At 42.4% G+C, this 14078-nt stretch overlaps 1 protein-coding gene across 1 annotated transcript in view; it reads right to left on the bottom strand.

The window, feature by feature from the left end:
- Positions 1 to 13563, bottom strand: part of LOC124116468 (phosphatidylinositol 4,5-bisphosphate 3-kinase catalytic subunit alpha isoform-like) — a 37207-nt gene extending 23644 nt beyond the window's left edge. The window contains exons 1-8 of the mRNA XM_046477809.2: positions 13314 to 13563; positions 7362 to 7751; positions 6595 to 6807; positions 3516 to 3766; positions 2912 to 3029; positions 2203 to 2321; positions 1264 to 1449; positions 304 to 439 (exon numbers count right to left, since the gene is read on the bottom strand). Coding sequence (XP_046333765.2) covers positions 304 to 439; positions 1264 to 1449; positions 2203 to 2321; positions 2912 to 3029; positions 3516 to 3766; positions 6595 to 6807; positions 7362 to 7707 — 1369 coding nt within the window. The 5' untranslated portion in view covers positions 7708 to 7751; positions 13314 to 13563. The remainder of the gene's footprint in view (positions 1 to 303; positions 440 to 1263; positions 1450 to 2202; positions 2322 to 2911; positions 3030 to 3515; positions 3767 to 6594; positions 6808 to 7361; positions 7752 to 13313) is intronic.
- Between the last annotated feature and the right edge of the window lie 515 nt (positions 13564 to 14078).

Genomic DNA, 14078 nt, shown 5'->3' on the forward strand with positions numbered 1-14078 from the left:
GACTTGGTTGATTGAGTGTCGTCGTGCCCCGACAATATCACGGTGTGTCACCTTAATCTGGGAGGGAGGCTCGAAGTGATGCAGGTCTCAAACGTTTACTGCCATGCACGAGTATGATGCTGACAAGCCAAGAAACGTAATCGGTACGAACCAAGAATCCAACCCATTATCACAGGTTTCTGGCATGCCCCCTTTCCTGGTAGTTTTGGAACTGCATCACATAGAAGAAGATTAGGGGCAGATTTTTTCTTGTTACTTGGAACTCTTATACACACCATTTCTTAAGTTGCTAAACTCACTGACCTGGTGATCCGATGGGGTTAACCAGGTCGTCCATTCCCTGGGGCATCGGCCATAGGTGGAGACTGATCTTCTCTGACAGGAGGCGGTCGTTGAAGTCAAACATCTGCAGGTTACCCCACGCAAGAGCCAAGGAGTCCTGGTAGACAACAACACAATCATAGCAGCTAAAATACAGGCAGTGTTTTCTCACCTGTTCATTTCACATGGTATCCAAAATATTTTTAAAAGTCCAAAATAAGAATAAAATTACAAAAACATTTATTATTTCATGATTTAAAAAAAACTATGATCATTAAAGTGAAACAAAAATATGTAAATAAAAGTATAACACGTCTGCTTGTCAGTAAGAGTTACCTCCCTTCCCAAATCGACCTCCATTGTAAACAGTAATTTGCCACCCAAAGATGAAGAATGATTTTTGTTTCAGGAGGCAGAAAACTTTAGCCAATCAGATGTGAGCTTTCTTTACTGTCATGATTAAATCTCAGTGAAAGCAAACCAGCACAGGGCATAAATATACTCTCTATAATACACCCTTTGAGGGCAGATACCGTGGCACTCCAAGACGACCGGGGCCCACTTGCAAAAAGCGATCACAGCACTACGGTAATCGTAACTCCCATATTTTAACATCGGCTAAAGAGAGTCTTAGCTAAGATCCCTTTGTGCAAGTGGACCCTTATGTATAAACTATTAACAACTTTGTTAAAACACAATATTTGGGGGAGGGGGGGGGGCGATTCGGAACTCCCCAATTATATTTATATTTTTTGTATACAGAAATCAGATAAGCTTGTCGGAATGCTTCAATCACTTGCACTGAGAATATTGAAGCATCGATGCTGAATGGCTGTTTGGAAAGTTCCCCTGTAGTGACCTCCATTAGAGGTGTCTCCTGTCTTCACAGAGAAGTGTTGTATTAAAGTGAAATATGTGATTTTTGTGAGATTGCCAACTGACTTTTTTGTTCTTCCTCTTGGAGACGGAGCATATAGAGAGACAGAGACGAGCACTGCGGGGAATATCTGGGATCGGCAGGAACTCTAGCCACTGGTCCCAGCGTGGATTGGTCGAGTCCACCTGCTGGGTGTTCCGGGCCTCACAAAGAGGCTCCGTCCCGTGATACACGCACGCCTTCACGTAAATCTGAAGAAAGAACGCAACAGGCGGTAGTGATCATGAAAGTTTCGTAAAAACTAATTTGTTTCCTGAAAATGGTGCTGAAAAAAGAATCAATTGATAACATATGTCGTTTGCTGCCATACTAGCTGTTGTGAAACATAGCGTATTGATTGATGCGTGTTGCTTGTTGCATGTTGCACTAATTTCAAACAACAGATCAAGCAAAGACCTAGAAGCCAAGGACTAAGCAGACCAGTGGGCACTCGGGGGCACGGGTGGCCCAGTCGTCTAAGGCGCCGCGATTCGCTGTGCAGAGTTGCGTCCCTTGGGCACGCCAGAAACCTATGATTGTGGGTTCGAATCCCGGTTCGCCCCGATTATGTTTCTAGGTTTGTCAGCACCATACCCGTGCTCGTGGGTTTCACCGAAGTGGTAAACGTCTGAGACCTGCATCACTTCGGGCTTTCCTCCCACATTAAGCTGACACGCCGCGATATAACTGGAATACTGTTAAAAGCGGCGTTAAACCCAACTCACTCACTCACTCAGTGGGCACTCAGCTTTCATCACACAAACAGACATGTGTCTGGTATGACAAAATGTGCACAAGGTGCCATAATTTTGTAGCCGTCTGCTCTCCATATTTCCTCCATGTCAGGTAATGTGAAGGTTCGTACAATTATTGTGTTTATGCACAACATTAAGGGTTCATAGTTTACGTAAGGTTGACGTGTTCACTGGTGAAGAAAGAGCAAAGAGTATATAAGAGGCAACAACCTTGCCGAGGTCCTTGACGAGGACATTCGTGGCGCAGGTCACCTTTATCCCCATCATGGTCTGAACGTCCCAGAGGGACACGGTCTGCTGGTTGTTGATCTCATTCAGAGCCTGAATACCTGAAAACACAAAAACAAGGGAAGTAACTCTCTGTCATTCACAATTTCAATACATGGGTGAGTGAGTGAGTGAGTGACTATGGTTTTACGCCGCTTTTAGCAATTTTCCAGCAATATCACGGCGGGGGACACAAGAAATGGGCTTCACACATTGTACCCATGTCGGGAATTGAACCCGGGTCTTCGGTGTGACGATTGAACGCTTTAACCACTAGGCTACCCGACCGCCCCTCTCAATACATGGAATAGCACATACATAAGGAGGGTATTATACATTTCCCCCATTGGATTTTGATTAAAACTATAGGTCCTCAGGAACCCATGCTGGTCATAAGAAGCGACATCATGCATTGGATGGTCAGGCTTAGTGTGATCATTGCCAATATTATCAACCACTTGTTTGTCTGGTCCAGGCTGCTGTCATGTAAATTAAATATTGTTGTGTGTGGCGTGTGACAGTGACATCGACACACATAGGCACACACACAAGCCCACAGAGACATAGACACACACATATACACAGACACGCACACAGACAGACAGACAGGCACACAGACACAGTCACACTAATTTCACGAATGGCGACGTACCTCGTACGGAATATGACGGCAGGAAGAACTCATTCTTGTGCAGCGAGTCGAACACACTCTCCTTCAGCAACAGCATCAGCTGCGGGATCTTCTCGTTGGCGATGCACTCACGGATCGGCTGCCGAGAATACACATCACAGTGAAATCAGAACTCCAGATAAACCGTATTGCGTAAAATACTCCAAATATATCGCCATTAGCCAAGTAATTTGGAAAAAATGTCCTGAAGTCAATGGTATAACAACAGTATGTTAACACTATCCGATTAACTGTTGATTTATAAAATAATTTGTGCTCCTTAACTTGTTTTGAGTAGTATAGTTGGAATATTGCTCATACCATAATAATGCTGACTACAGTCCTCCACAAATACAATCTTAAAATAAAATAGATACCTTTTCATTTTTTTTCAAATTAAAAGAGTTTTGTTGGTGTCGGGTCCAAATGCAAAGGTCAAATCAAGGTCAAAGTTGTTTCTGAGGAGATGTTTACAGGCAACACTGGTGCCGCCAGCGACAGTGGACGACAACTTTCAATCAGGCGAGCTAAAGAATGTGGTCAAAGATACCAATACTACAATCATCCAATCAAATAGGCTACTGACCTTATACTGGCTGATGGGACAGTCCGCCAGAAGAAACTGGTCGCACCCACACACTTTGAGAACGTACGTATGTCTGTACCCATCGACATATTTCTCTGAATGTTCCTTGGACACGTTCATGATATGACTTCGATGACGGATGGCCTCCGCGATCACGTCTGTTGGTGATGCATTGTGGGACACCTTCATGCTGTATTTGTTTCGATTCCCATCACTCTTCACCACCCAGATACAGATTATCAGAGAATTTTCTGAAAGTTGAAAAACCCAAAGTGATGTAGGTCTTTGATGTTTGGCACTTTGATCCAAACCTGTGTGCAGGTATGGTGCCGATAAACCAAGAAACATAATCAGAGTGAGTCAGGATTCGAACCCACAATCTGGCATATCTAAGGGACACAACTCTGCAATGTGAGTTGTGACATACGCCTGAAAAATGAGACATTTACTGATTTACTTTGTGGATATTGTAGGCTGGTTTTTGAGTTTCAGATATTTAATCCATTATGCCTAAAGCTCTGGCAGACAACGGGTCCTAGGACACCTGATACAGAGTAAGAGAAGTCCCAGGACATCTGAAACTGAGTGAGGAAAAGTCCCAAGACACCTGATACTGAGTGAGGAGAAGTCCCAAGACACCTGATCCTGAGTGAGGAAAAGTCCCAAGACACCTGATCCTGAGTGAGGAGAAGTCCCAAGACACCTGATCCTGAGTGAGGAAAGTCCCAAGACACCTGATCCTGAGTGAGGAGAAGTCCCAAGACACCTGATCCTGAGTGAGGAAAAGTCCCAAGACACCTGATCCTGAGTGAGGAAAAGTCCCAAGACACCTGAAACTGAGTGAGGAAAAGTCCCAAGACACCTGGCCTGATCCTGAGTGAGGAAAAGTCCCAAGACACCTGATCCTGAGTGAGGAAAAGTCCCAAGACACCTGAAACTGAGTGAGGAAAAGTCCCAAGACACCTGAAACTGAGTGAGGAAAAGTCCCAAGACACCTGAAACTGAGTGAGGAAAAGTCCCAAGACACCTGATCCTGAGTGAGGAAAGTCCCAAGACACCTGAAACTGAGTGAGGAGAAGTCCCAAGACACCTGATCCTGAGTGAGGAAAGTCACAAAACACCTGAAACTGAGTGAGGAGAAGTCCCAAGACACCCGAAACTGAGTGAGGAGAAGTCCCAAGACACCTGAAACTGAGTGAGGAGAAGTCCCAAGACACCTGAAACTGAGTGAGGAGAAGTCCCAAGACACCCGAAACTGAGTGAGGAGAAGTCCCAAGACACCTGATACTGAGTGAGGAGAAGTCCCAAGACACCTGATCCTGAGTTAGGAAAGTCCCAAGACACCTGATACTGAGTGAGGAGAAGTCCCAAGACACCTGATCCTGAGTGAGGAAAAGTCCCAAGACACCTGATCCTGAGTGAGGAAAAGTCCCAAGACACCTGATCCTGAGTGAGGAAAGTCTTAAGACACCTGAAACTGAGTGAGGAAAAGTCCCAAGACACCTGAAACTGAGTGAGGAGAAGTCCCAAGACACCTGATCCTGAGTGAGGAAAGTCCCAAGACACCTGAAACTGAGTGAGGAGAAGTCCCAAGACACCCGAAACTGAGTGAGGAGAAGTCCCAAGACACCCGAAACTGAGTGAGGAGAAGTCCCAAGACACCTGATACTGAGTGAGGAGAAGTCCCAAGACACCTGAAACTGAGTGAGGAAAAGTCCCAAGACACCTGAAACTGAGTGAGGAGAAGTCCCAAGACACCTGATACAGAGTGAGGAGAAGTCCCTGATACTGAGTGAGGAGGAGTCCCATCAGATCTGATAGTGAGTGAGGAGAAGTCCTAGTACATCTGCTATTGAGTGAGGAGACGTTCTAGGACATCTGGTACTGAGTGAGAAGTCCCAGGACAGCTGATTCTGAGTGAGGAGGAGTCCTGGGACATCGGTACAGAGTGAGGAAAAGTCCCGGGTCATCAGATGCTGAGTGAGGAGTAGTCCTAGGACATCTGGTAAACCATCCAATCAGATCATGCCCTCGACTATCCCTACATAAAATGAGTTTAAAGAAAAGAACAATCTCCATCCCATCATATGAAAACTTCCTATGCTCTTAGTGCAGGATTTACATGAGACATGTACCTGGCGACAGAAGGCACCAAAGCTTCATTACAGAAGTGACGTCACGATCTCCCTGTCCGTATCAATAACCTAGCACAGACTTTCTTTCGCTGGTAAGCTTCAACTCAACAACCAATCAAAATTACTCCTCAAAACGAGAGTTCGGCATATATCTACTTTCAAACTACCGGTCTCGTTTGAGCAAGCACTTGAAATGTTACACACAAAGGATGTACGATGGATCAGAATGCGTTTCTACCTGGGACAAATGTTTACGTGAGTATTATGACAGTGGGAGGTAAGTCCTTCTGCTACCAGTTGTATTTGGGATGGTATAGAACAACCCAAAGCGAGTACTTGTAATATCGATATTTTCCCTTCCACATAGTTCCTGAAACCAGTGTCATGTAATTTGATTGGATGACTGTATTTAGTGTCGTGTAATTTGATTGGATGACTGTATTTAGTGTCGTGTAATTTGATTGGATGACTGTATTTAGTGTCATGTCATTTGATTGGATGACTGTATTTAGTGTCATGCAATTTGATTGGATGACTGTATTTAGTGTCGTGTAATTTGATTGCATGACTGTATTTAGTATCGTGTAATTTGATTGGATGACTGTATTTAGGGTCGTGTCATTTGATTGGATGACTGTATTTAGTGTCGTGTCATTTGATTGGATGACTGTATTTAGTGTCGTGTTATTTGATTGGGTGACTGTATTTAGTATCGTGTAATTTGATTGGATGACTGTATTTAGGGTCGTGTCATTTGATTGGATGACTGTATTTAGTGTCGTGTCATTTGATTGGATGACTGTATTTAGTGTCGTGTTATTTGATTGGGTGACTGTATTTAGTGTCGTGCCATTTAAAATTTGTGGCGAATTGCTCCAGGTATTTATCCTAATGGAATTGAGACGTGACATTCTGGTTATTGGCGTATGAGTTGCGACAGTTACCAGACTTCTGGAGTTTTTCAGTCAGATGTGGAGGCAGGACTGGGCTTGCTTCAATGTCTGGGGGATACGCATACAGCACCCGGCTGAGCCCTGTGTCCTTCTCTCGCTTGTCGATCGTCTCCTTGCACACTCCCAGAATTTTCCGTCGAAATGTCATCACTTCTAGATCTTTCATCTCATTGAATTCATTCACTGGTTTACCGATCACCATGCCTAGAATTATATAACAAGAGTCCCTGAAGCTCACCTGAGTTTTTCTGGAATATTGGTAACAACGACACGTGTACATAAATAGAGGAGGAGGTTTCAACATGTTCAGTACAACAAAACATATTTCATAATGACAGCTAAGAGAAAAACATGCTATTCTGCATTTTCTCCATATTCAAAATGGCTGCCATTTATAAAGTCACTCTCAATGCATATTGGTCTTCTGACAAGACCGTTTTTAAAGTATATTTTAAAGTTAAAAGTTGGAGCCATTCTTAAAAAAACACTTCTGTTCTACTTCCCAAAACAAATCTGAATCCGATTGTATTGCTAGCAATCCTTCATATCGGACATGGTTGGTGTGTAGAAGTCTGACGTTGGAAAGACAACCGGATGACGGATGGGCGACAGTCTACGGAAGCCTTTTCGGCCCGTTTGTTTTTTTCAAATTTTTATTGAAATTTCAAGATACTTAGTTGAAATTTCAAGATACATAAGTTGAAATTTCAAGATACTAAGTTGAAATTTCAATTTTCTGTTATAATGGCTTAACATACCTATTTCATAATTCAACATCTTTTCTTCACCATTTCCAACCCGTTCCATGACTTTGAGGGTGGCTTGAAACAACCGCAAGTCACAAAGTCTCCGAGTTTCATCATAAAACTCCTCTCTCTCAGCATCCTGGGTTATTCCCACAAAAATGTACGACTCCGGACAGAGGAGGAGCCGATGGAGGGGATAGTTCTTGGATGCTATCCACAGATCTGTTTTCAGTTTCTCAAGGGTTGCGTCCCTCTTGCAAGTCATCAGCACAGTGATGCCTGTCGGCAGGAGACAGTCCACTGGCAGCATGGGGGGTGTCAAGTTGCACCCCCATTCTTCCCAGGAGTTTGGTCGCATGTCGGATTGTTAAATATGTGTCACTTTCGAAAACATCTGTTTCACTGAAACACAATTTGCAGATAAAGCAGGGTTTTACTATAAATATGAAGTATTTTTCATATGAAACACTTTTATTTGTCTTTACATAATGACATCCTTATATTGAAATACAGAACCCAACCATTTGGAGATATTCGTCAACATTAGATCAGTGTCATGTGTAGATATTTCCAACAGGAACCAATTAAATTTAGGATACAGTAAAGTACGGTTATAACGAACTCAAAGGGACTACTAATTTTAGTTCGTTATAAGCATATATACAGCATAACTACAGCAAATAGTCGGGAACAAAAAAGTAAGTTCGTTATATCCGTCAGTTCGTTATAACCGTGTTCGTTATAACCGTAGTTTACTGTATATAAAATTAGGTAGCGGCTGGGGTTCTGATGGACTGGTGGAGAGATGCCTGCACCATTGGTCCCTCCCTTCTGAAGATTGATGTCAGTCACTGGATTGTCTGGCCCAGACTCAATTATTTACAGACCGCCGTCACATAGCTGGCATATTGCTGAGTGCGGCGTTCAACGAACAAACAACACAATCACTAAATGCACTATGATATTATTAAGTATTCTTGAAAGTTGATTCTAACTAAAAACGAAACTTGATTAAACTGGAAACTGTCCAATTAACATTTCATTGTCTAGACTTGACCCATGTCCGCTGTAATTAAGCGTCTTATATCTTCAGTACTGTTTAATAATCCCACCGAACTGTGTATTGATACTCACTTTAACCAATGACAAATCAGATGTATATTGTATTGATACTCACTTTAACCAATGACAAATCAGATGTATATTGTATTGGTACTCACTTTAACCAATGACAAATCAGATGTATATTGTATTGATACTCACTTTAACCAATGACAAATCAGATCTTTATTGTATTGATACTCACTTTAACCAATGACAAATCAGATCTATATTGTATTGATACTCACTTTAACCAATGACAAATCAGATCTATATTGTATTGATACTCACTTTAACCGATGACAAATCAGTTCTATATTGTATTGATACTCACTTTAACCGATGACAAATCAGTTCTATATATTGTATTGATACTCACTTTAACCGATGACAAATCAGATCTATATTGTATTGATACTCACTTTAACCAATGACAAATCAGATCTATATTGTATTGATACTCACTTTAACCGATGACAAATCAGATCTATATTGTATTGGTACTCACTTTAACCGATGACAAATCAGATCTATATTGTATTGGTACTCACTTTAACCGATGACAAATCAGATCTATATTGTATTGATACTCACTTTAACCAATGACAAATCAGATCTATATTGTATTGATACTCACTTTAACCAATGACAAATCAGATCTATATTGTATTGATACTCACTTTAACCGATGACAAATCAGATCTATATTGTATTGATACTCACTTTAACCGATGACAAATCAGATCTATATTGTATTGATACTCACTTTAACCGATGACAAATCAGATCTATATTGTATTGGTACTCACTTTAACCGATGACAAATCAGATCTATATTGTATTGATACTCACTTTAACCGATGACAAATCAGATCTATATTGTGTCGCCCACAAGAACCGTCAACATTTAGAGTGCAAGAAAGGAGAAGACAGACACGCTGACATCCCGCAGGGGCGGTTTAGTAATCTAGTGTTCGCTCATCACGCCAAAGACCCGGGTTCGATTCCCCATATGGGTACAATGTGTGAAGCTCATTTCTGGTGTCCCCCATCGCGATATTGCTGGAATATTGCTAAAAGCTCCATAAAATAGCCACGTCGACAGTCTCGTACAGTTTCTAACATAACCTGTACAGTGATTATCAGTTCATTCCTGTTACCATATCACTTCCTGATTATGTGATAATGTTTGCTGGCTTACCTTAAAGCCGTAAAGACTTTAATTTGTAATAAAATATCAGCATGGGTTTTTTTTACAAATATTTTCCATTTCTGAGTTCTGGTCACAGAATTGGTCATGCATCCAGGGTACCACCTGAATAGGGCAAAGTGAGTGAGTGAGCGAGTGAGTATGGTTTTACGCCGCTTTTAGCAATCTTCCAGCAATATCACGGCGGGGGACACCAGAAATGGGCTTCACACATTGTACACATGTCGGGAAGCGAACCCGGGTCTTCGGCGTGACGAGCGAACGCTTTAACCACTAGGCTACCCGACCTCCCGAACAGGGCAAAGTCAGAGATACAAAGGATGTGTAAAACAGAAGCAGTTTCCTCCAGTAAGTTCCATGGGTTCTGTGACCAGCAATGATAATGGTCATGCTTGTAAGATATATTTTTTAAAATAAATACGGTAATTAGGACTAGAATTTTACAAAGACGTTGACAAACACACTCATTCCCACTCACTTTTATACCATGTTTGCAAGGATGTTAAATATGATCAAATCAGGTACTTAATAATTATACCATTTAATTGACTCGAGAACCAGGGAAATGAACACCAAATAATTCATGGTACAACATCCATTTACTATACCGTTATGAGACCCGTGAAGATTCCGGGGTAGAATAGGTCTTTAGCAACCCATGTTTGCCGTAAAAAGGCGACTATGTTAGTCGTTAAAGGTGACTAACGGGATCGGGTGGTCAGGCTCGCTGACTTGGTTGTTGCATGTCATCGATCCCAATCGCGTGGATCGATGCTCATGATATTATTCACTGGATTGTCTGGTCCAGACTCGATTATTTACAGACCGCCGTCATATAGCTGGAATATTGCTGAGTGCGGCGTTAAACAACAAACAACAACAACACAACTATACCGTTATGAAGCCATTATTAAAATAGATTACGTATAACTTGTTATAGTGTTAGATGTACGAGTGTCACCCATATAGAGACTGCCGAGCAACACACCTGTTGGTTACGAAGGGGCAGAGTGTCTCCCCACAGGGGCTAGCAAGGAGGGTGCACCCAGGCAGGGAGACATATTGGAGAACAGGAACGTACACGTAACTCTCAACATGATAGATTATGCATATTATTTGTGACAAAATTGCTTTTACGATAGGTAGTAATGGTACTGCACAATGTCTGTTTGAGCAGAAATAAAACAGAAACTAAAAATTACGCATGAACATATACACGTAAATGGGGTGCACCGCCTGGACCCCCAGACGAGCTGGGTCACTGCTGTGGTGAGGTAATGACGACAACATTTGACGTATAACTTCCCAGTCAGCGAGGCATGTCGTTAACTGGTGTCCAGGAACTGGTCGTGCAACTTGACAGGGGAATATTTGCATTTAATGATCAAAGTCATTATTACCACAACCATACGTATTGAAAACAATATGACGTCTAGCTATCTATACATCACAATCTGATACAAAAATACTTACAAGAGAGAAATTAGTGATAAAGATTTCCTAGACTATGTGTTAGACGAGAGTGAACAGTGTATTACAGCTTGGGGGAGGCAACTAGGAGCGGACGCAGCTAGTCGACAAGCATGGCAGAAATCATTTAATACATCCATGTTGGAGATACTCAATGTTAACATAAGACGAATTCACTTACGTCAAGAAAACATTTGAAAATACAATATTCTGAACTTCAAAGCCGCTCTTTACCCTACTTCGTTACCGACACAAAACTGCAAGGGGGATAGTGCAGTGCTGTGAGGAATACACGTGTTACAAGTTCCTAGATAACACTGCTAGGGGGGATAGTGCAGTGCTGTGAGGAATACACGTGTTACAAGTTCCTAGATAACACTGCTAGGGGGGATAGTGCAGTGCTGTGAGGAATACATGTGTTACAAGTTCCTAGATAACACTGCTAGGGGGGATAGTGCAGTGCTGTGAGGAATACACGTGTTACAAGTTCCTAGATAACACTGCTAGGGGCATAGTGCAGTGCTGTGAGGAATGCAAGTGTTACAAGTTCCTAGATAACACTGCTAGGGGGATAGTGCAGTGCTGTGAGGAATACATGTGTTACAAGTTCCTAGACAACACTGCTAGGGGGATAGTGCAGTGCTGTGAGGAATACACGTGTTACAAGTTCCTAGACAACACTGCTTGGGGGATAGTGCAGTGCTGTGAGGAATACACGTGTTACAAGTTCCTAGATAACACTGCTAGGGGCATAGTGCAGTGCTGTGAGGAATACACGTGTTACAAGTTCCTAGATAACACTGCTAGGGGCATAGTGCAGTGCTGTGAGGAATACACGTGTTACAAGTTCCTAGACAACACTGCTAGGGGCATAGTGCAGTGCTGTGAGGAATACACGTGTTACAAGTTCCTAGACAACACTGCTTGGGGGATAGTGCAGTGCCGTGAGGAATACACGTGTTACAAGTTCCTAGATAACACTGCTAGGGGGATAGTGCAGTGCTGTGAGGATACACGTGTTACAAGTTCCTAGATAACACTGCTAGGGGGATAGTGCAGTGCTGTGAGGAATACACGTGTTACAAGTTCCTAGATAACACTGCTAGGGGCATAGTGCAGTGCTGTGAGGAATACATGTGTTACAAGTTCCTAGATAACACTGCTAGGGGGATAGTGCAGTGCTGTGAGGAATACACGTGTTACAAGTTCCTAGATAACACTGCTAGGGGGATAGTGCAGTGCTGTGAGGAATACACGTGTTACAAGTTCCTAGATAACACTGCTAGGGGGATAGTGCAGTGCTGTGAGGAATACATGTGTTACAAGTTCCTAGATAACACTGCTTGGGGGATAGTGCAGTGCTGTGAGGAATACATGTGTTACAAGTTCCTAGATAACACTGCTAGGGGGATAGTGCAGTTCTGTGAGGAATACACGTGTTACAAGTTCCTAGACAACACTGCTAGGGGGATAGTTCAGTGCTGTGAGGAATACACGTGTTACAAGTTCCTAGATAACACTGCTAGGGGCATAGTGCAGTGCTGTGAGGAATACATGTGTTACAAGTTCCTAGATAACACTGCTAGGGGCATAGTGCAGTTCTGTGAGGAATACACGTGTTACAAGTTCCTAGTTAACACTGCTAGGGGGATAGTGCAGTGCTGTGAGGAATGCATGTGTTACAAGTTCCTAGACAACACTGCTAGGGGGATAGTGCAGTGCCGTGAGGAATACACGTGTTACAAGTTCCTAGACAACACTGCTAGGGGGATAGTGCAGTGCTGTGAGGAATACACGTGTTACAAGTTCCTAGACAATACATGAACAGATCATCCGATGTCACCGATCCTTTACATAAACTTACATGAAATTACTTTCCTCCAAGCTATTATTTATCCGAATTTCAACTGAAATGCCATAATGAAATACAACACTGATTTAAAATATACCTACCAATCCCAATATCAATAATCATGTTGTAAGAAACACAGATGTTTTATTAATTATACAAATAATTGATAATCAAGATAAAAGATCATGAGAATTTGTTTCCTGATATTATGAACTAGAAAAATATTTCAAATGTTCTCACGGCAGTCTTGCATGAGAACGTCCTCACTGCACAGGTAACTCAAATCTACAGATCACATTTGGATTAGTTCAATAAACTCACTATCCATTACCTTTAGACAGAACTCTGTTGGTAGGTAGCTCCTTGTGAACAGTATGCTATGGCCGATCAGGAAATACCCGTACATATGTGACCCACGACCCGACACAACAACTACATTGTGTTAGTCAGGATAGTATGTTCCGTGTGGGCTTCCTTGTACGCCTTTGTGAGTGACACTCGTGAACGGGTGTCGCAACAATCTGTCACAGTTTGACTGTGAAGCGTAGAGGTATAACGCAATACTGCACTGAACAAAAACACTACCTCAGGGAGTGTCGGTTGCCGTCGCATGGCAAGGGTGAGTGAGTTCAGTGATTATCAGTTCATTCCTGTTACCATATCACTTCCTGATTAAGTGATAATATTTGCTGGCTTACGTTTAAACCGTAAAGACTTTAATTTGCAATCAATATCAGCATGTTTTTTTTTAAATAATATTTTACATTTCTGAATTGGTCATGCATCCAGGGTACCACCTGAACAGGGCAAAGTGAGTGAGTATGGTTTTACGCCGCTTTTAGCAATATTTCAGCAATATCACGGCAGGGGACACCAGAAATGGTCTTCACATATTGTACCCATTTAGGGAATCGAGCCCGGGTCTTCGGCGTGACGAGCGAACGCTTGAACCACCAGGCTAACCCACCGGCCCAGAGGTGTTACTGAATATACATGATTGTAGCATGTGGTGACTAAGGCATGACGCGCTGATACGGTAATGATAAGGTTCTCAACAAATTCAATGCAAATCAACAACGCTAGTTTCCTCCAAATA

This window comes from Haliotis rufescens, unplaced genomic scaffold, assembly GCF_023055435.1.
Source record: "Haliotis rufescens isolate VD_foot unplaced genomic scaffold, xgHalRufe1.0.p SCAF_42, whole genome shotgun sequence".
Classification (NCBI taxonomy): domain Eukaryota; kingdom Metazoa; phylum Mollusca; class Gastropoda; order Lepetellida; family Haliotidae; genus Haliotis; species Haliotis rufescens.